Below are 19694 nucleotides of genomic sequence, written 5' to 3'. Positions count from 1 at the left end.
TTGGACCAAACTCGATTCAAAATCAAAGAACTTTCGATAGAAATGAGGTAGAGCGATGAAATTTTTTTAAATTAAAGCTGAAACTTTGCAGAATATGGAAAAAAATGGGGAGATTATGGTACGAACGTTTTTTAACGTTGAGAAAATTCGTTGAACATGTAGAATTTCAAGAAAATGTGGTATCTCCAGTACCACGCACGGAAAAATTTTTTTTTAACATGCTATATATCATTTCCCGTAGATTTCTTCACGCTGTTCCAAATCTGGTCTCAAAAGTCTGCGACATCAGGATTTTGCAAGAAATCGATTTTTGTGTACAAAACTAATGTAATAATTTTTTCGTTGAATAGATTTGAAACAGCGTGAAAAAATCTACGGAAAATTATGTATAGCATGTTAAAAAAAAATTTTCCGCGCGTGATACTGGAGAAACTACTGGAGAAGGTCCCTTTTTCCGCTTATATCTCGGAAACTATGCGTCCTAGCGAAAAAACTATTCTTTTGAGGAGTGTATTACGTACGAAATATTTGACCTCTTAACAGCGGAATTAAAATCAAACAATGACGAGTATACACATCGAACGCAGGGCAAATGGTCCCATTATGAATTTTACGAAAAACGAGACACGTGTAATAAAGTCCCCTGAATGGATTTTTTATTAACTTTTTCCCTTTCCCGAAAAAAATCCTAAAATCAGGGTTGAACATTGGATGGTTACTCGGCGCCACTGCGAACGTTCCCAGCGCACAGAAAATTGAACATTGATGAAGGATGCTTGTTGGAAGTATGATGGATGTTGATGACGATTCTGTTGTAGATTTTATCGTGAAGGAGGGCGAACAGGCGAGCCCGTGTAACACGGACAACAAATCCGAGGCGCCGTTCGGGGCCCACGTGTGCGACGCAAACGTCTCGACGTGCATGGATCACTGGGAGGGACCAAACTTCGGCATCACCAGCTTCGACAACATCGGATTCGCCATGCTCACTGTCTTCCAGTGCATCACTATGGAGGGCTGGACTGCCATATTGTACTGGGTAAAGCAAGAGATATGTCCTTCAGTGTTATAAATCAACGGATAACTTTCTCTGTCCTCTCACTGCCTATCTCTCCTTTGTCTTTCTCTATGTTTCATTCGCTGTTTCGTATACGTTTACTCTAACAAAAAAAAAAGAATCGTCGGCCTGACAACAAACTCTCTTTCTGTGTCGTAACCCCTGTCCAACTATTGCCTGCGCCATTTTCACTGTCCCTCGTGCGAAGCAGGCTGGGACATTGCGAACAAGTCATTTAAATGTCCCACTTATTATTGACGACAGGAACAAAATGCATTCGACAACGTTCACGCGATTTCGAGGCAACTATCGTTTGGTGTTACTAATTTTTTCATCGGTGCGCTCGTACAGAAGATATAAATGCGAACCTTGCTCCTTTAACACATTGGTCACTGATTTCGTTTTACGACTCTATATAAGAATATTTTACAAAATGTGTTTTTTCATTAAACAGAAACAGGGTTCTTTGTATCTGTACCAGAGCTCATAAAAAAATTAATAGCAATAGGTTATAGAGAACTTGGACCGAAGCAGATTTTGCAGAATGCATTTTTTTCCATGATCGATACCAAGCGAGATATTCGGGTGACCTGTTTGAAATGCTCCATTTTATGTACTCTCGATCTAAATGTGTAACCACTAACCGTCTTTCTCTGTCGATCATTCGTACTATTTTCTGTGTCGTGTTTCTATCTATTCTTTCTTTCTTTCTCACTCTTTCACTCTCTCTCTTCTTTCTCTCTCTCTCTCTCTCCCTTTTTCTATGTCAATCTTTCGATCTCTACTGTCTCTCTTTCTTCACCTATCTCTATCTGTGTTTGGCCGATGACAGGTTTGGCTTCCGTCATTTCTTGTTCGTTCACTGGAACGAAGAAGAGAAGCGCTTGCAACATGTTTTAACAGCTCTAACACTGACGTATATGTTCACCTTGCTCAGTATAACACTGTCAGTTTCAGCCCTCTTTGCAAATCTTGGTGTTTGACCGTGTTCATATGATACATTCGTGTGTATAGACATTTGTATTGTGTGCGAGCTGCCGTTCACATTATTATTTATCGTTCAACATTTGTTCCATGTTGATCCGCACAATCTTCGACTCGTGAATCAATTTTTTAATCACGTCATTAACGGGATGGTCCAATATTGTATTTGAATTGTTATTTCCTCTTTGTACCTTACACAATTTCCAAACGATATTAACCTTTTACACTCGAAGCTTTTCCAATTTTAAACTGATGCAACTTGCATACACTGAAATCATCAGTGATTTATTAAATACTAATTAAATAATATAAAAAATAGTTTGAATAATCTCAGAGTGGCCACTCGAGTGTAAAGGGTTAACTCAATTCGGAGCACCCGTTACGACTATTTTAAATAAATGTTTCAGAGTCTACGTGAGTGTTCGAACACTCATGGACGGTAGTGTGCACACAACTACGTAAATGTGTATACCGTTCTACGCTTCGCTCCATCGAAATTCGAAGAGAACAGGACAAGCTCCGCGGATCGATTCTCTTCCGGTTTCGATCGCAAGCACGATACGATCGCGAATCGTATTGGAAGTGCAGCCCGGGAAACGGCATCGTATACAGTGGTCCCTCAACATCATTTTAACAATTTGCTATCGAGAGAGTTACAACACTCTCGATCATCGTTCGATCAAACGTCCTGAAATGTATGGTAAACCGTAGCCGTTCCCCGTGGCCACTCGGGGATCAAAAGAAACGAAACTGAAATCAGTGTAACCCCCAGTCCGATGATCGGTATCGACGCGCTCTCGGTATTTATACTTCACGCGCTCTGGTGAAATTTGCAGACAAACGACGCTCTTGGCAGCTCGTACAACTGGATTTACTTTATACCATTGATCGTCCTTGGCTCATTCTTCATGCTGAACTTAGTTCTCGGTGTTCTGAGCGGGTGAGTATCTCCATTCAGCCTCTCTCTTGTCGACAGATCCAAATGAAAAAAGTTTAAGACGCGCCTCCCTTTCCTGCCTCCCGTTTCCTCTCGAACCGGCGCGTTTTTATTGCGACGCAGGATCCACGACTGTCCGAAACAAAAGAATTATCAGTGAAACAACGCGGGCCTTCTTGAACAATTTCCAGGAAATACATTCCAAACGATCTATTCTCGCAAACAAGTATTCACCCATTTTGCTTCTCTCGCTGTAAAGCGCCATTCCATCGCTCGGAAATCTACATAGTTTCTAGTAAAAGAAGAATGTTCGTAAACATATGTAAATGCAAAATTATAGATCTTTCACAAAGAGAAAGATTGTATACATTGACGTGGAAGAAATCAGGTTAATATCATGCCTGCCATTATTAAAAATTGCCATTATTATTTTGTCACATTTTATAAAGTGATTATTTTTCCTTGAAAGAATCACACGGGTGTCTCAAATACCGTGCGCGAAATGCCAATACAGAAGGGTCGATAGTTTTTCCGGGAAAAAAGATCCGAGAACCAGAATGTCCAATCGTGTCTGTCTGCTCGAGAAGAAAGATGCTCGATTTCCTCGTTCGGCTGTGTATCCTGCGTCGTCACGGTTTTCCCGAGGATCTACGCGAACCATATGGCAGTCGATCTCTATTTCTTTCTTTTCCGTCAGGGAGTTTTCTAACGAACGAACACGCGTCGAGAGGCGGGCGGCTTATCAGAAAGCAAAGAGAAAACGTCTGTTCACGACTGCGTTCAGTGCCTACTTAAAGTGGATCACTCAAGCAGGTCTCGAAACGATCGATCTTTTCCCTCGAGTTTGTCGCCCCGGTAGCCCGTTGTTTGTCCGCATCCAGAGACGATTCTCCCTGTTCGCGTACCGGGTGTCCCGCGAGAAACAGCGGTTCCACCGACCAATTCACCACGTTTCCACTTGAAACAACGCTCGAGAAATATTGACTCGGCAGCACAGTTTTATCGGTTTTCTCGCTGGACACTCTCCGCGAAAGGGTCCTGCAACAATCGAGGTTCTGGCGGCGCTTCTTCGCGAAGAAGCCGAGCTTTTTCACTCGTTTCTCGAACTGTGCTCCTTGGATCGCGATGCAATTTGCTGAGGCGATTCTACGTGACGAGACGAGTCGGAAACGTACGATGAACTTCTTTAGAGGACTCTCCGGTTCCGAGATAATCGCATTTGAAGGTACGTCGAACGCTGTTAAAAAGAATAGACCGTCTACGATCTTTCAGCCTGATTACTTCGGAAACGAGAGCTCCAATAGGAAAGTTTGTTAGTACGTTTCAGACGCGTTTTACCCCTTAGAATAGACTATGTCTTGCGACAAGATTCGGGAGCACATTCGGCAAGACCCAGCGGAAAAATCAAACACAGCGGTAGCAGTAACGAGAACCGGGTAAACGCTAGTCGCAACCGGTAAACCGCATTCTCCTAGCTCGTAGCGCCAGCAATCTCACTGACAATGAGTTTTCATTCTCACCCGGTCCCAGACGTATCGTATTACCCAGCGGCGATAACGCTAAGCGTAACTGCGCGAGTAGGCGATCGCCAACGAATTGCTAGCAACTATTCCCGATAGACCGCTCGCTAGACTAAGACGAAATAGAGGGAGCCTCGTGCAAGTCTCTGGGAAGAATTTACGAATTTTTCCTGTCTCAATCGTGAAAGTTAGGCGAATGAGTCTTGCGTAGAACGATTCTCTAGACTCTCCCGAGTACAACTATATTATTTTAATAACATTGTGAACTTTTAAATATGTTGAAATAATTTTCGAAGTGATCGAGACACAGTAAAATAGAGTATCCGGTGGGATAAAAGGCTAAACACGTTTAAATTTGCATAATGTCATAAGAAAAAATTCTGCGATATTCGGGAGAGTCTAAAAAATAATCCTAGGCGGGAACCACTCGACTAGCTCTTTTAGTTGACGCAGAAAAAATTCTCAATGTTCAAATTCATCGAAGCAAACCTGAAATGAAGCTAGATAACGAAATCGAGCATTTTCAAACATTGAAGAAATTGGTTATACACGAGGCTCGCTCGAGATGGGAGAAGGATAGCCACCCCAATCCATCATGTAACCGGCCTATCATGTCTCTGTAACGCTTGTAGAGAGTTTGCGAAGGAGAGAGAGAAGGTGGAGAACCGGCAGTCCTTCCTGAAGTTGCGAAGACAGCAGCAGCTCGAGCGTGAACTGAACTGTTACCTGAATTGGATCTGCAAAGCAGGTTAGAAATCAGCCTCGATCGGCTATATCGATCGGGACGCCTCTCTCGTCGGAATTCCCTTTGCTATCCTCTTAAGCTCGAGAATAGATTCAGCTTTCTTTGTCCCTTGCCGATATGCCGACGCCGATCCTGGCTAGTCGTTTCACTTGCTCCCGGTACGCATGTCCGACTTCAAACCGATTTGATCACTAAACTTGTCTTCGATGTCCTTTTTAGAGGAGGTAATACTCGCGGAAGAGAGGACCACGGAAGAGGAGAAGCTACACATACTAGAAGGTTCGTATCTTGAAATCTCTTGCTCCCTTAGCATCGCGTCACAGTCTGTGCAAAACGCGACGCTAAGAAGGAAAATCTGCGATATTCAAATTCCTATCACTCGCCGAAAAAAATTGGTACGGCGATCTATCTGGTCTCATTTTGAAGATCGAAGTCTCTGCTTTCGAACAAGCCTAGGTAGATTTCTATAAGATTTTTTTTCACGAAGTTGTTGCAGTTTAAATGACACGGTCCTCCACTGATTCTGATCGTTAGTGTGTTTTTCGCAGTTAACACTTAAGCCTAATTAATTAATTAACAAGTAGCTAGTTGAAATGACTGTGATGTTTTCTCGCAGGAAGAAGACGAGCCGCGGCGAAGAAGAAGAGGATGAAGAACCTCGGTAAAAGCAGAAGCACGGACACGGAGGAAGAGGAAGGTGATGACGACCAGGACGACGGTGAGTCGCGTTCTTTCGGCTTGTCTGTGCGATCCCCTCGCCATTTTTCTCCGTCTGTATTCGCGGAATCCCGAACGGAGTCGATCCGTTCCTAATCGAACAGGTTCCACGATTAAATTCTACGATTTCCAATGTCAAGCCTGTAAACTAAACGAAAAGTTCATGTTGTCGGTAGCGTCGACTCACCTTCTCGCTATTCGATCAGCGTTGCAGGTGAAACACCTCCGAGGACGCAAGGTGATCTCGCGAGCGACTACTCGAGACCTACATAACATAGCTATTCAGTGTAGAATTTGATCGAACCGTAGCGCCGCGAAAAATATTATTACTATTATTAAATCTACTCGAGATTGTTCGGGATTGAAGTTTGAAAAATTCGCTCGCGAGGCCAGCTGCGTCCAATTCCAGTGCCTCATGGGAGAGAGAACGATCTGATTCCGCTTGTTTCAGAGCCTAAGAAAAGCCTGAAAGGTAACTACAACTGTGAGCGCAGCCGAGTCTCTTGGTCAGCGGCGCGATAAAGGCTGCGTACTCGTAACTTTATTTCTGCAGTTGTTATTTCTCCGTGTGTTCTTATCGTGTGTTCTCATGTGTCTAGGAAGAACTTACTCTCTTTGGTACATGCCCGCACTCAGTACGCACATTACACACACAAGACACGTAACACGTATCCACACGCGTAAATTGTAACAGGAACGCTGCTGCCGCGTATCCGACTTTGCTGCAGAGCATACCTCGCGCGGCCAGACGCCGAGCACACAATTGCTGCGTTCGATCCGCAGTGGCGAATTATGCGACTCCGGGTGCCTAAAATTAAATCTGAAAACCGTAACGTTCTCTACTAATCTACCACAAAGTGAAACTGAGGAGGAAAGCAAACGGAAATGTTTGTTATCGAATATAAAAGTTTCACATTTACATCAAAAAATGAGCATATAGTTTGCAACCTAGAATTTTTAATAGCACGCCTGAGAAACCTTTTTCTAATTCCTTTGCGATAATCCGCCACTGTCGATGGGTGTCAGGATACTTCTCTGTGGGTAGTGCAAATGGTAGACCGCATTGTTTAGGACTTGCGGCTGAGGACGACCAAGGCGCCGATTAATTTGCTGTCACTTTTTTAGGAACTGCTTCTGTTGGCTGGTGTCGCTGTACACTCGTGTATATACATAATAAATATTTAAACATGTGTGTGTGTCTGTGTTTGTCTGTGGAGCTGCTCGAGGACGTTCGCGAACAGGAGATTCGCGAGGAAACACTGTTTCGCGAACGTTCCGAGTGAGAACACTCGCGTCCACGTGGTGGGGGCAGGGCCCACAATGCCCACGTGGTTCTAGGCAGGGCTTGTGACGCCCCCGTGCATATACCGCTCGAAACTACTTCTTCGGTGTTCGAGAATTCATGAAGAAATAAATTAGTAAACATAGAAAAGATGTTAATTTGTCTCATTTCATAATATTCGCAGCCTAATTAATAAGTACGAACAAACTCTAGTAGCGAACGTGTTCATTGAAATTCAGCGAATGCAAAACGCTGATCGGTAAACTTTAATGGGACTGTCGAAATATTTTCGAGCGGCGTTAGATAGAAGCATAGTTGGTGTACCTGGCGAGCAACCTTATCCGACTCATGTAGAACAATTAGAAGCGCGGAGCGCGCTTGAATCGATTCGACGAAAAATAGATTGCCAGAAATAGGCGTCGTCCCATAGAGGGTACGACAGACGGACTGGGTCGAAGTACTTTACACGACTTACTAATTAGGATAGATTAGTCACACGCATCGTTGATCCATATACATATAGAGACAGTCGACCGCTTAATTAGATCATATGTCGCTTAGAAATGAGCCGTTCAATGCAAAAATGGTGCAGGTCAAAAGGTAATGCTCGATTAACTGAGAAATCAGACAAACTAAAATTATATTATAATACTATTAGAAATTAATTCATAGCCTTCTTAAATAATCAATTTTATTTCATCAGTGACCTGTAAAATTGTATAAATTTAAGAAAATCGTGGAGATTATTTTCAGACTTGAATATGTCTGAATTGTAGATGAATAATATACTGAAGACGAGGTCACGAATTAATTTATACACCTGATACAATTATTCGATTAGGTCAGTGCAAAAATACAAGGAATCCGGCACGAACTTTTCCACTGAATATTAAATGTCGATTAAACACATGATATAAGGTGTTAAACTAAACAAATATTGGCCTACACCGTTTCAGCGTTGGGCCGCTTAGAAATAGACGTGTCCGTCCTGTGTACATTTAAGAGAATCAAACGAATCAGCCAGTCGAATCGTAATCCGCAAATTTTCGATCTGTTCACTCGACGAACCAGCCGAGCACTCGAAATTTCACCGACGAGATTCGATATTGACGATCGATCGACTGGAAACGTCTCGAACAGGCGTTCTACGTCATCGTCATCCTGACGGTTACTGAAACGGTCTGTTTGTCGCTTGCAGGGTACTCGAGATCTTCCTATATCAAGTCGAGGGTGAAAGACAAAGGGACCTGCATAGAGTTCTGGCGGGCGGAGAAGAGGTTCAGGTTCTGGATCCGAAACTCCGTCAAGTCACAGAAGTTCTACTGGTTCGTCATCGTTCTTGTGTTCTTCAACACCGTGTGCGTCGCCGTCGAGCACTACGGCCAGCCATCGTGGCTCACCGAATTCCTCTGTAAGCATCATCCTCAACAAACCGCGTCTCTGAGTTGGCCGTTTTCTTGAAAATCGAATACGAAGATATTCAAGCCGGGATCATCGTAACCATCAATTGTACTTTAGTTATGTTTTCCTGTCACTTTTACCAACACATTCGTGACGTTCTCCTGATTAAAATCAGTCCAAACATGGCCTGCTTTGGAGTATATTTCGCTGTTTAATCCGCGATTCTGTAAAACCTCGATTACTTACTTGTTTGTTTATGTTTCCAGACTACGCGGAGTTCGTGTTCCTGGCTCTGTTCATGATGGAGATGTTCATCAAGGTGTACGCACTCGGCCCCCGCACATACTTCGAGTCGAGCTTCAATCGTTTCGACTGCGTGGTGATCTCGGGATCGATCTTCGAAGTGATCTGGTCCGCGTTGAAGTCCGGCTCTTTCGGCCTCTCCGTCCTACGTGCCCTTAGACTCCTGCGAATTTTTAAGGTCACCAAATACTGGAAGAGCCTGAGGAACCTCGTAATATCGCTGCTCAGCTCGATGCGTAGCATCATTTCCCTGCTCTTCCTTCTCTTCCTCTTCATTCTCATATTCGCGCTGCTCGGCATGCAGCTTTTCGGCGGCCAGTTCAATTTCGAGAGCGGCACGCCGCCCACGAACTTCAACACCTTTCCCATCGCGCTGCTCACTGTCTTCCAAGTGAGTATCCAAATCTCCATGCGCAAAAGCATCAAAGAATGCTCTTTCTACACTGATTTTTACATAATTCTCTGTTAGTAACGTATTACCATTTTTCCGCTTCTATTGTGTTACAAAGTCAGAAATAATCTTAGAGAACAACTAATTGGTAATTGTTAGGTCTCCTTTATTTTGTTTGAAAATTATTAACCTAAACGTCCTCGAATAGCTAGTCCTCGGAGAATCCTCTTATAAAATTAATTATTGACGTATCCACCATATTAATTTTTACTATTGCGTCAATTTGTCACCAGAGGACCGATTAAGTAGTAGAGAAGGAAAGAAGACACGAAACATGGTCTTTCCTTCGCATAGTTGTAGCGGATGAGCGCTGACACGATTGTCAGTGTACCGTGACTAATGAGGGATCGTTTACCTGATTAGATCCTGACCGGAGAAGATTGGAACGAAGTGATGTACCAGGGTATCGAGTCGCAAGGCGGTCACAGGAGGGGCATGGTGTACTCGCTCTACTTCATCGTGCTGGTGCTCTTCGGCAACTACACGCTGCTGAACGTGTTCTTGGCTATCGCCGTTGACAATCTGGCGAACGCACAAGAGCTGAGCGCCGCCGAGGACGAGGAGAAATGCGAGGACAAGGAGAAGCAGACGCAGGAACTCGAGAAGGAGATCGAGTCCTTGCAGAAGCCGAAAGACGGTAGCCCGCCGAAGGTCGCTGTCTGCCCTCCGAGTCCAACCCAGAACTTGTAAGCACCCGGAATAAGAATTCATCTCGCAATGATACCCTGTCTTCTCAGAAAGCTCCCCAAAGTACGAATTCGAAAGGGCTTGAAGAATTTTCAAGATTGCGATGAGAGGTTAGAGTCACGAGAGGCTTCAGGGTGTCATTGTGGAGTTGGAAATCATTGCGGGCGAATTGACGATGTTCATCGAGGATGTTTCCGATTTCAGCAAAGACGGAAAAGGTGGGAACCAGTCGTCCGAAGAGAAAAAGCAGGATGAAGACGATGACACGGGACCAAAACCAATGCTGCCATACTCCTCCATGTTTATACTGTCCCCTACGAATCCGTAAGCCTCCTCAATATCTACCGAAAATGTTTGATTGAAATGCTTATGTAATTATCCCTATATAATGTGTCCACATTCGGCCCCGACCGGATCTTCCTGCACCTAAGTGGTTCAATGATTGACTGATTGACCAATGTTCTTTTCAGCGTAAGAAGAGGCGCCCATTGGGTGGTCAACCTGAGGTACTTCGACTTCTTCATAATGGTGGTGATATCACTGTCGAGTATCGCGTTGGCCGCCGAGGATCCGGTGTGGGAGAAGTCGCCGAGGAACGACGTCCTGAACTACTTCGACTACGCGTTCACCGGTGTCTTCACCGTCGAGATGATACTAAAGATCATCGATCTCGGGATCATCCTTCACCCGGGCTCGTATCTCCGCGAATTCTGGAACATTATGGACGCGGTGGTTGTGATATGCGCCGCGGTGTCGTTCGCGTTCGACATGACCGGCAGCTCGGCCGGGCAGAATCTCTCTACAATCAAGTCGTTGAGAGTGTTGCGTGTGCTCAGACCGTTGAAGACGATTAAGAGAGTGCCGAAGCTGAAGGCGGTCTTCGACTGCGTGGTGAACAGTCTGAAAAATGTCATTAACATTCTCATAGTGTATATATTGTTCCAATTCATTTTCGCTGTGATCGCGGTGCAGCTGTTCAACGGGAAATTCTTCTACTGTACCGACGAGAGCAAGTATACGGAACAGGATTGCCAGTGAGTATCAAATTGTCAACACTCGTTCATCGACAGATTTATCAGGGACCTAGATCAGGCAAAATATAAATTTTCCACTTGAATTCTAACGAACTCGAGCGAAGTAGAAATTTATTTTCTTTCTGAATATATTGGGTTGCTGAATAAGTTCGTAGCGTTTTATGTTCTCTTTTATTCTACAACGATTTTTTTGTTCTTTGGCAAAGTGTTGTACATCAATCGAAAGAGCTCTTTCTGCTCTATAAAACTTGTATTATTTTTCAGGCTTAGAAATGGAATATCCAGGAGGCAAAAATAAACATTTTCTTTGTTGTTTCCGGTAAGCACGTGAGACACCCAAGCTCCCAATTTTTCGACAAATCCCATCGAATGAAGATGGTTGAGAATGGTCTTATGATCGCGGTTCATTTTCTTCGCTAATTCTTTTTGTCCTCGATGAAAAGCGAAGAAAAGCAGGTGTCGAAAATGTTGATTTTTGCCTCCTGGATATTCTAAGCCTGAAAAATAATAAAAAATTAAATTATTCAAAAGAACGATTATCACGGTTTTGTAGAGCAGAAAGAGCTCTTTCGATTGATGTACAAACTTTGCCACAGAACAAAAAAATCGTTGTAGAATAAAATAAAACATAAAACGCTACGAACTTATTCTCCAACTCAATATTTAATTCTTCTAATGTTTTCACTGTTCTGAATTACGCCTGTTCGTTTTTGTCATAAATGCATACAAATCGCTGTCTAGTAATAAATGAAGGAAACAGCCGTTTATCATGGCGTTGAATGATCCACGGTTAAGTGTCGCTTAACCTTGGATACTGTGCGATAGTGGTTTGGGGGATGATTTGGGGATGGTTTTGAGCGAGTCGTGTGTTCCCGCAGGGGTCAATATTTCGTTTTCGACGAGGGCGCGATGCTGCCGGAGCCAAAGAAGCGCGAGTGGCTCTCCCAGTGCTTTCACTATGATAACGTGATGGCAGCGATGCTGACGTTATTCGCGGTGCAGACCGGCGAGGGCTGGCCGCAGATCCTGCAGAACTCGATGGCGGCCACATACGAGGACAAGGGCCCCATCCAGAACTTTCGTATAGAAATGTCCATTTTCTACATCGTCTACTTCATCGTCTTTCCATTCTTCTTCGTGAACATCTTCGTGGCCTTGATCATCATCACTTTCCAGGAGCAGGGAGAGGCCGAACTGCAAGACGGCGAAATCGATAAGAACCAGGTTCGTTCTACTATTCTATCTATTGTAGTTTAAGTCGCCAGATTGTTTTCTTTTTCAAATGTGGATCTACTAAACATTTGGCACCATCTCTCTTTCAGAAATCTTGCATAGACTTCACGATACAGGCTCGCCCTCTGGAAAGGTACATGCCGAGAGAACGTAACAGCGTCAAGTTCCGAATCTGGAAGATAGTGGTATCGACGCCGTTCGAATATTTTATCATGGGTCTCATCGTATTAAACACGTTACTGCTCATGATGAAGGTAAGCTGTCCACGATCCGTTCCCATCGTCCGCGACAGGGAATCGTTCGAGAGAAGGTGTTCCGTCTTCGTTGCAGCCTTAGCAACCCTTAGTATCGCAGTTCTAACGCTCTCAGCACACAGTTGCATAAATTCCATTAAAATCCCTACGATCGGTCAGTGTAAGAAAACATCGACACTTCTCAGAATCTCTTCAATCTGAATAAACAAGTTGATGAACATGTCTTAAATATACATAGAGACTGCTATGCTGAGGGTTGAAAACAGTGCGGCAGGTAAAAAGATCGATCCGAACAAACGACCGCTCGATGGAAACGATTTCATTCGACTCAATCGCCGTGACGACGCGTCGTGCCGATTCCGTAACCGATTTCTCGCGCCCCACGATCTAGTTTCTTCCCCATGGAACGTTTATGTTTGAACTGTGATTAATAAAATATTACTTTTTGTCGACAATAAATATGAAAGAATTAATAATCGAATGGAACGGGGTACCATCATCCCTGTCTCTGTACAAATGCACTAAAGGAAAATATCTTTACATACACTGTTAATACGACGATAAATTATTTATTATTAATTGTACAAATTCCGCAGCTCTAACATAAACATTCTCAAGTCGTCCGCGCGCGCGTGTGCTCGATTTTCTCCCGCTGATTAAACCGCGAGATATAACGGTGAAAGCAAAGAAAGCAGCTCGAAGATCGTCGATCGTCGCCGATCGAGGTATCGTTTTGAAAAACGAGTTCGCCGACGAGAGCACGTGATCGTCCGCGCACGACGGACCATTCGAGCCGAGCGTAAGACATTACGTTATATCTGTACGAGGACATTGTTGTTCTTGCCTGCCAATTTATTTATTGCTCTCTGTATAATTGTCATCCTTGTTATTATCCATTGGTACGTGTACACAGCTGTGTTGGATACTCTTGCGTGTCCCGACCCTCTTCGATAACCTCTCGACCATTCTCCTTTTTTTATTCTGTACACTATCTTCTTTCTCTTTCTCTCTATCTCTATGTCTATTTTTCTGTCTCTATTTTTCTGTATTTCTTCTTTCCTCGGATCGTCTCGATTCCGCCCTTGGAATCCCGGACTCTCAGTTCGATGATCTCGATCTCGCTTTTTCTATTCTGCGCCGATCTAAATTTCTGTTCTCCCCTTTCTGAAACGAGACGATTTCTTTCCGTGGTGGTGCACTCGCGAAACATGTTTTTCTACACATTTTTATTTCGTTAAACTCAATCTCTTACAAATTTCTACTGACCATAAATATCATCTGTAGATACTGTTAACAATGATAAATGAATTCCCATTTCCATAAGCTATTTTATTAGAAATATCTTTTACTGACCAGAGAGTCTATTTCAAATTCTATTATTTTTTTACAAGAAGAATTAGTTCATAATCGACCAGTCTCGCAGTTGTACCACCACAGCAGATCTGGCAATTCCTCAGACACTCTCCGCTTCCTATGGTGTTTCTTATACTTTCTGTGCGTGCATTTTGAGCGTTCAATTTTTCGTTCTCCGTTTCTCCAGCTACCAGTGTCTTCTCTGTCCTCCTCTGACTCGCCCGACTGGCAGTGCCGACTTCGGCAGTGCCCGAAGCTACACAGAGGGACAATCTTCATTCTGATAATAATCAAGCAAATGATCTTCCATTGATTTATTCATTCGTAAAACACAAAATGCTAGAATAAGCGAAACAGCTTTGTCGTTCGGACAGAGAAGATACGAAGGGTCAGCTCGAAAGTTTGATTTCTTGCGAGAAACTCTCCCGACTCTGATCCCGTAGCCGTTCCACACGAAACCACAGAAAACACGCCGATTTCTTTGGACACGGTAAAACCGCGTGTGTTCGATTCGTAAGCCTCGACAAGCCCACGTTTGAACTGGTGGCGGGGTTCGAAGCCGTGCACGAAATTCACAGGCTTCAGACTTTCGATTTTTTCAACGCGAGACTCTTTCTACCAAGCAAAAGAGACAGGGGAAAAAGAGCTGCGACATATACGAGAGCCCTGGCACCGCGCGACTACTCCGCAACACACCACTTTTTACAGCACTATACTCTTCTATCCTTTGCTCTTTCTCTCTCTCTCTATTTCTTTACTCTGCTCTATTCTATCTATCTGAACTGTCTCTGTCTCTCTGTGGCCTTCTGCCTTTCTATTTCCATTCTCACTGTTTACTTTCATCGCTGGCTGCCAACGCACAGAGAGAGCTGGCCGACAAGTCCAAGACTGCGCTACGCTTTCATCCAAAATCTAAGGAACAGGTACACCCTTTGCGGACCGATTCTAGTGGGAAAAGTTGCACTCGAAATGTTGTCGCGATATTTTTCGTTGCCAAATCCACTGAACTGGATTGTTTGAGTTTTTCTGTCAGAGAATTTTTAGTCTCAAATACGATTTTCACTTTATAACTGTATTCGAAAAAATTGGTTATCTGATTACGGTAGATTCAATGTTCAAATTTTCTTTTCCATACTTGTCCATTTATTTTCTAAACAAATAGAGGGCTAGTTAAATTGTTAAGAAGTAAAATAATGAATGTAGTTCGTTGTAGTTCACTTCTTTTTACAAATAGAAAACACAGTTTCTTGGTCGTTTATTATGTACAAAATAGTTTAATACTTCTTCTACTCACTAAGAAGATTCTGAATGGTATATCCACGTGAACAACAACAAGTAACTGCAGCAAGCAATTTTTCTAGTCGGCAAAGGGTTGATTACCATCCGGTTCCGTCAATACTCGCGTCTTCTCCTCTCTTTTATTTCAACCAACCCGAGAACTATACCACAGCGCCTCGATAGATGACGAACAGCTGCAAAAAATCTCAAACCAAACACTACTTCTAGAAAGTGAGAGACGTTGGTATAATTAGAAAACAGCTAGACGATCATCTAACGAGGCGTTGCCGTACAATTGCCTGAACATGACGCTGGGCATGCGTTACGTCACAAAGTGGCTCACACACGTTTACTTGCACACATGGTCTTGGGAATGGAGCGCACACGGGTGGTGGCACACGGTGTTTGAATGTCCGTCGCGGAGCAAAGAGACCAAACAGAGCTGGACAGTCTGGTCCAACAATTAAAAAAGAATTCTTTCAAAAATAGTTTTTCGGAAATATCACTGTCTTCAGCTCTCTGGGTCTCTATGCGTCTCGCAGGCACGTAAATGTTCGGAACACACGCACGCATCGTGCTGAGAGATGTCGCGGCCGCTGGGATATCGCGGATATCGCATGCTGACGTTGCTGAATTGCTCGCAAAAATTAAAAAAACCAAAAAAAAGAAATAAAAAAATATCACCACTTCGGCTGGACCGAGACCACGGGACCAGGAGCACACTCGCAGTTTCCGAATCGGCTCTGAATGTGTGTTTTTTCGTTCCACGTTTGCCGGAGACACGTTTGTTTGCACGGGGCGCCCGCACGACTCGATCCACCCCTTCCTTCTGTTTTTTCTTCACAACAACCTGCCCCCCCCCCTCTTTTATGAAACACCTCGAGACTCGAGAAAAGGATACCTAAATGGCGGAGGGATTATCTGACGAGTTTCTGTTCTCCATAAACCCTCGGCTTCTTTCATCTTCATTTTCTTAGGCGTTCCTTTCTCAACCACCCCGGACGAGGTGTGTGTTTTTTGTACCTTGTGTTCGGTTCTTAGCCTGTTTTCGGTTCACAACCTTGTTTGCGTTTCCTTCGATAGATTGTTCCGTTCTGTTTGGCCGTAGAGAGACCCGCTAGCTCACCACAGGCGGGTTAGTTATTCTCCGAACTGTTACTTTCCGTCCAGACACTCTCGCATTCACCGTCCATTATACCAGATCCCGATCGCGACCCACGGAGGAAGCCCTAACCGAGAGGATAGGGCTGGCACGGTGGGCCGCGATGCTCGGACTCGATTCTACCGTTCGGTCTTCCCGACAGTCCTGTTTCTGGCAGTGTGTCATGTCAGCGCTGGCTCTCTACCGTCTCTATCGCACCACGATTAAATTCCACCGATATTTAAAAGTTACGTTATTGAATTGCAAATTGAGCTCGCGCTGTAATCGAGAGACCGGAGAAAAGAATTGAATTAAAAGTAATAAAATAATTCTGTGCGAAATCACTAACTTGTACAAGTATACTAATTTAAGATCAAAAGAATTAACATTAAAAATTAGTGAACATTTTGTAAACATAGCGAAACCATAAACAGACGTGGATAGTGTTGGTAACCAGAATTGGGCAAAAATTTAATCGACGATTGACGACTAAATTTCTACTTCAACCGTTAATCGCAATTAACAATTAATCTCCTAAACTAGTTGTTAATCGCAATTAACAATTAATCTGCTAAACTAGTCGTTAATTGCGGTTAACGACTAAATACTTATTAATCGTTAATTGCGGTTAACGATTAAGTACTTAATAATCGTAAATTTCTACTTTGGTCGTTAATTGCAATTAACGATTATTAATCGTCAAACGGATGATTGATTAATGAATAACTGCTGAAATTCCGAAATGAAATACGGAATCAAAACCGTATGAATACTGAAAAAAATGTAAACTGAGTTTAGGTGTATTGTCATTTGGTCTATAATACAAACTCTGTTTACGTGCTCTTTTTCGATGATTTCTTTTTTTAATCGTACACATTAATCAATCAATCATGATTAACATTTGAATTGATTAATTCCCAACTCTGTCGGTAACTGACTTTGCAGCCAATTATGCGACGAAGACGATGCAATTATTAAAATTATTAGAATTATTAGAATTAATAAATGCGGTATTAACAATTTGATTTTCGCTGACATGGCTACTCCATAGCACACACCAGCAACACGTAATGTACAAGTACTCTGTGAACCCGTCCCTACTCACCCTGGCAATATAAAAGAAGAACCAATCTTTTCAATGTGATCGTTACGCCGTACACACCTGGTAGGGTCGTACAGATACACGTATCTAGGTTAACGCTAATATTGTACACCTATGTGTCTATTCCTCTCTCTCTCTTTCTCTATCTCTCTCTCTCTCTCCATCTCCACCTATTTCTTTCACTGTCGATTGACAAACGTTGTTATATGTATAGCAACATATATATATATATATATATATATATATATAACAACATATATGTAACTTACATATTGTACACATCACTGTACGACTTGTATGGTTCTTGTGTAAAGGGAAGCCTTTATGTGATTGTGCCTGTTTCCGATCATACGCGGATCTATTTCACTGACGATGTTAATGTAGTGGACGTAGAACGATCAAATCGTAGACTTATTTACAGATAAGAATTGAAATGATAGAAACATTTGACAACGCTGTCGAGTAGCAAATGTAACTAACAATATTCCGCTAATATTTCAAAAACATATATGTTCCGATCATACTCGTGTCTGACCATACGCGGACCTATTTCACTTGCGATTTAATTCTAGTGAAAACAGGACTGGAATTGGAATGATAGGAACAATAGAAATGTGTAATAACGCTGTCGAGTGGCAAGTGAGGTAATGAAATTTTTAATTTGTAATGAATATTACAATGAAAGAATCGGGCAAAAGATTTACCTTTGATATTGCAGTCACCCGTGTTCCCTGGTATAATAAATCAAGTTAAATGAAATAGTCGACGGCGAGACAAAAGTGAACAACAAATATTGATTATGACAAGTAAACTTGAGAAGTTAACTTTATCTATGTAGCCTAAGCGTAGCAAAAGAGGAGTCGACAAAACTGTTGAAATAAACAGAAAATATCTAACGAATCCCCCCTCGACAAATTAATGAATTATCACACCACTGATGAATCCACTTGACAAATTAAAAATTAATCTAACTGCCTCGACAGCGTGCAAAAATAAATAAGCCAAAGTTTAGAATAATGAAGTTAAAAAAAAAAGAAGGTGAAGAATAATGAATTGAGCTAGCTAACTCGACAGCGGAGAGATAGAGGTGGGAGAAGAGACTGATGAAACCGAGAAGGGAGAACGATCCCCTTTCTCGAGACCGGTGCTCGAAATGCTGGAGCAGGGGGATCGTTTAATGCGATCGGCGACCGAAATCCCGATCGCTCGGTCCGCGTCCGCGCGAACACCGCGATTCTCTAACGCTTGTACGTATGTTTGTTTGTCTCTGTCGGCCGTGTGTGTTGTCAGTGTATGCATTGCAGTTCCATCGGCAAAGCGACGCGTACAAGAACACGCTGAAGTACATGAACATGTGCTTCACGGGGATGTTCACCGTCGAGTGCATACTGAAGATCGCCGCTTTCGGCGTGAGGGTAAGCTCCACCATGCCAACAAAACAACCCCTCCATCGAACAGATTACCGAGAGAACTTATATGAACGCATATATATATATTATACGCGCTTAGAGGCCCGGGACCGGCTGGCTCGAGACGCTTCGAGACGGTTTTCGAGCCGGCCTCCAGCCGAGAAACGATCGCGACATGTTCGATCTCCATCCATTCGATTTTTTCATTTCTCATTTATCGAGGTTCGAGACTTTCTACCATGGCATCATGTCGCTAGATTGCGGATGTTTATTTATTGCAAGAAACTGGAGCTAAATATAAGACTATTTTTTGTATGTGCATGTTCTAATATGAATTCCATAAAATCCGCAGTCTAGTTTTCACTGTTAATGGGTGTAAACCATGCCCTGGATGAATTATTTTGCAAGCATTGCAGCTTTATCAGAGGGTTCAAGACATCGGTAGCATATCTTTGATCCTCTGATGAAGCTAGCTGTAGTGTAATGTATAATGTATCAGCAAGAGTGTCTTCAATCCCCTGATGAAGTGATGAAGCTAGCTGCAATGCTCGCGGAACGTAGGAATTCCTCTAGGACACGATTGACATCCTACAGTCTCGAGATTGAGAACCGTATATTTCGACTCTCCATCATTCGATCACTCGTGCCAAAAAGAATCGAACAACGCCCGATCGTCTCTCGGCCATCGCCTGGCCACTTATGCTTATTAGAATGGAAGTAGAGCGTTGTCATTTTTCTTTTCTGGTTATCTTCGGAGAGTAGCTGGTGTCCTGTCGACTCAAAACTCGGACGAGCTCGTCACGAAA

General features: G+C 43.1%; 1 protein-coding gene across 21 annotated transcripts in view; it reads left to right on the top strand.

Moving 5' to 3' along the window:
• The window catches only part of Cac (calcium voltage-gated channel subunit cacophony), a 192370-nt gene that overhangs the window by 133669 nt on the left and 39007 nt on the right, over positions 1-19694 (top strand). For 18 of the 21 annotated variants that reach the window (XR_013009585.1, XR_013009586.1, XM_076430363.1 and 15 more), the window contains 13 exons: positions 819-1039; positions 2878-2981; positions 5131-5246; positions 5463-5522; positions 5860-5961; positions 8441-8653; positions 8910-9337; positions 9761-10083; positions 10289-10408; positions 10555-11118; positions 11997-12342; positions 12441-12605; positions 18784-18894. Coding sequence is in view for 19 of the 21 variants with exons in the window: in XM_076430363.1 (XP_076286478.1) it covers positions 819-1039; positions 2878-2981; positions 5131-5246; positions 5463-5522; positions 5860-5961; positions 8441-8653; positions 8910-9337; positions 9761-10083; positions 10289-10408; positions 10555-11118; positions 11997-12342; positions 12441-12605; positions 18784-18894 (2873 nt within the window). In the remaining 2 variants the exon portion in view is untranslated. The remainder of the gene's footprint in view (positions 1-818; positions 1040-2877; positions 2982-5130; positions 5247-5462; positions 5523-5859; positions 5962-8440; positions 8654-8909; positions 9338-9760; positions 10084-10288; positions 10409-10554; positions 11119-11996; positions 12343-12440; positions 12606-18783; positions 18895-19694) is intronic. The other 3 variants (XM_076430215.1, XM_076430335.1, XM_076430259.1) reach the window with 1 other exon arrangement.

The sequence above is a fragment of the Lasioglossum baleicum genome, chromosome 1, assembly GCF_051020765.1.
Source record: "Lasioglossum baleicum chromosome 1, iyLasBale1, whole genome shotgun sequence".
NCBI lineage: Eukaryota > Metazoa > Arthropoda > Insecta > Hymenoptera > Halictidae > Lasioglossum > Lasioglossum baleicum.
Note: the sequence above shows the minus strand (reverse complement) of the source record. Positions and strands in the feature narration are given on the sequence as shown.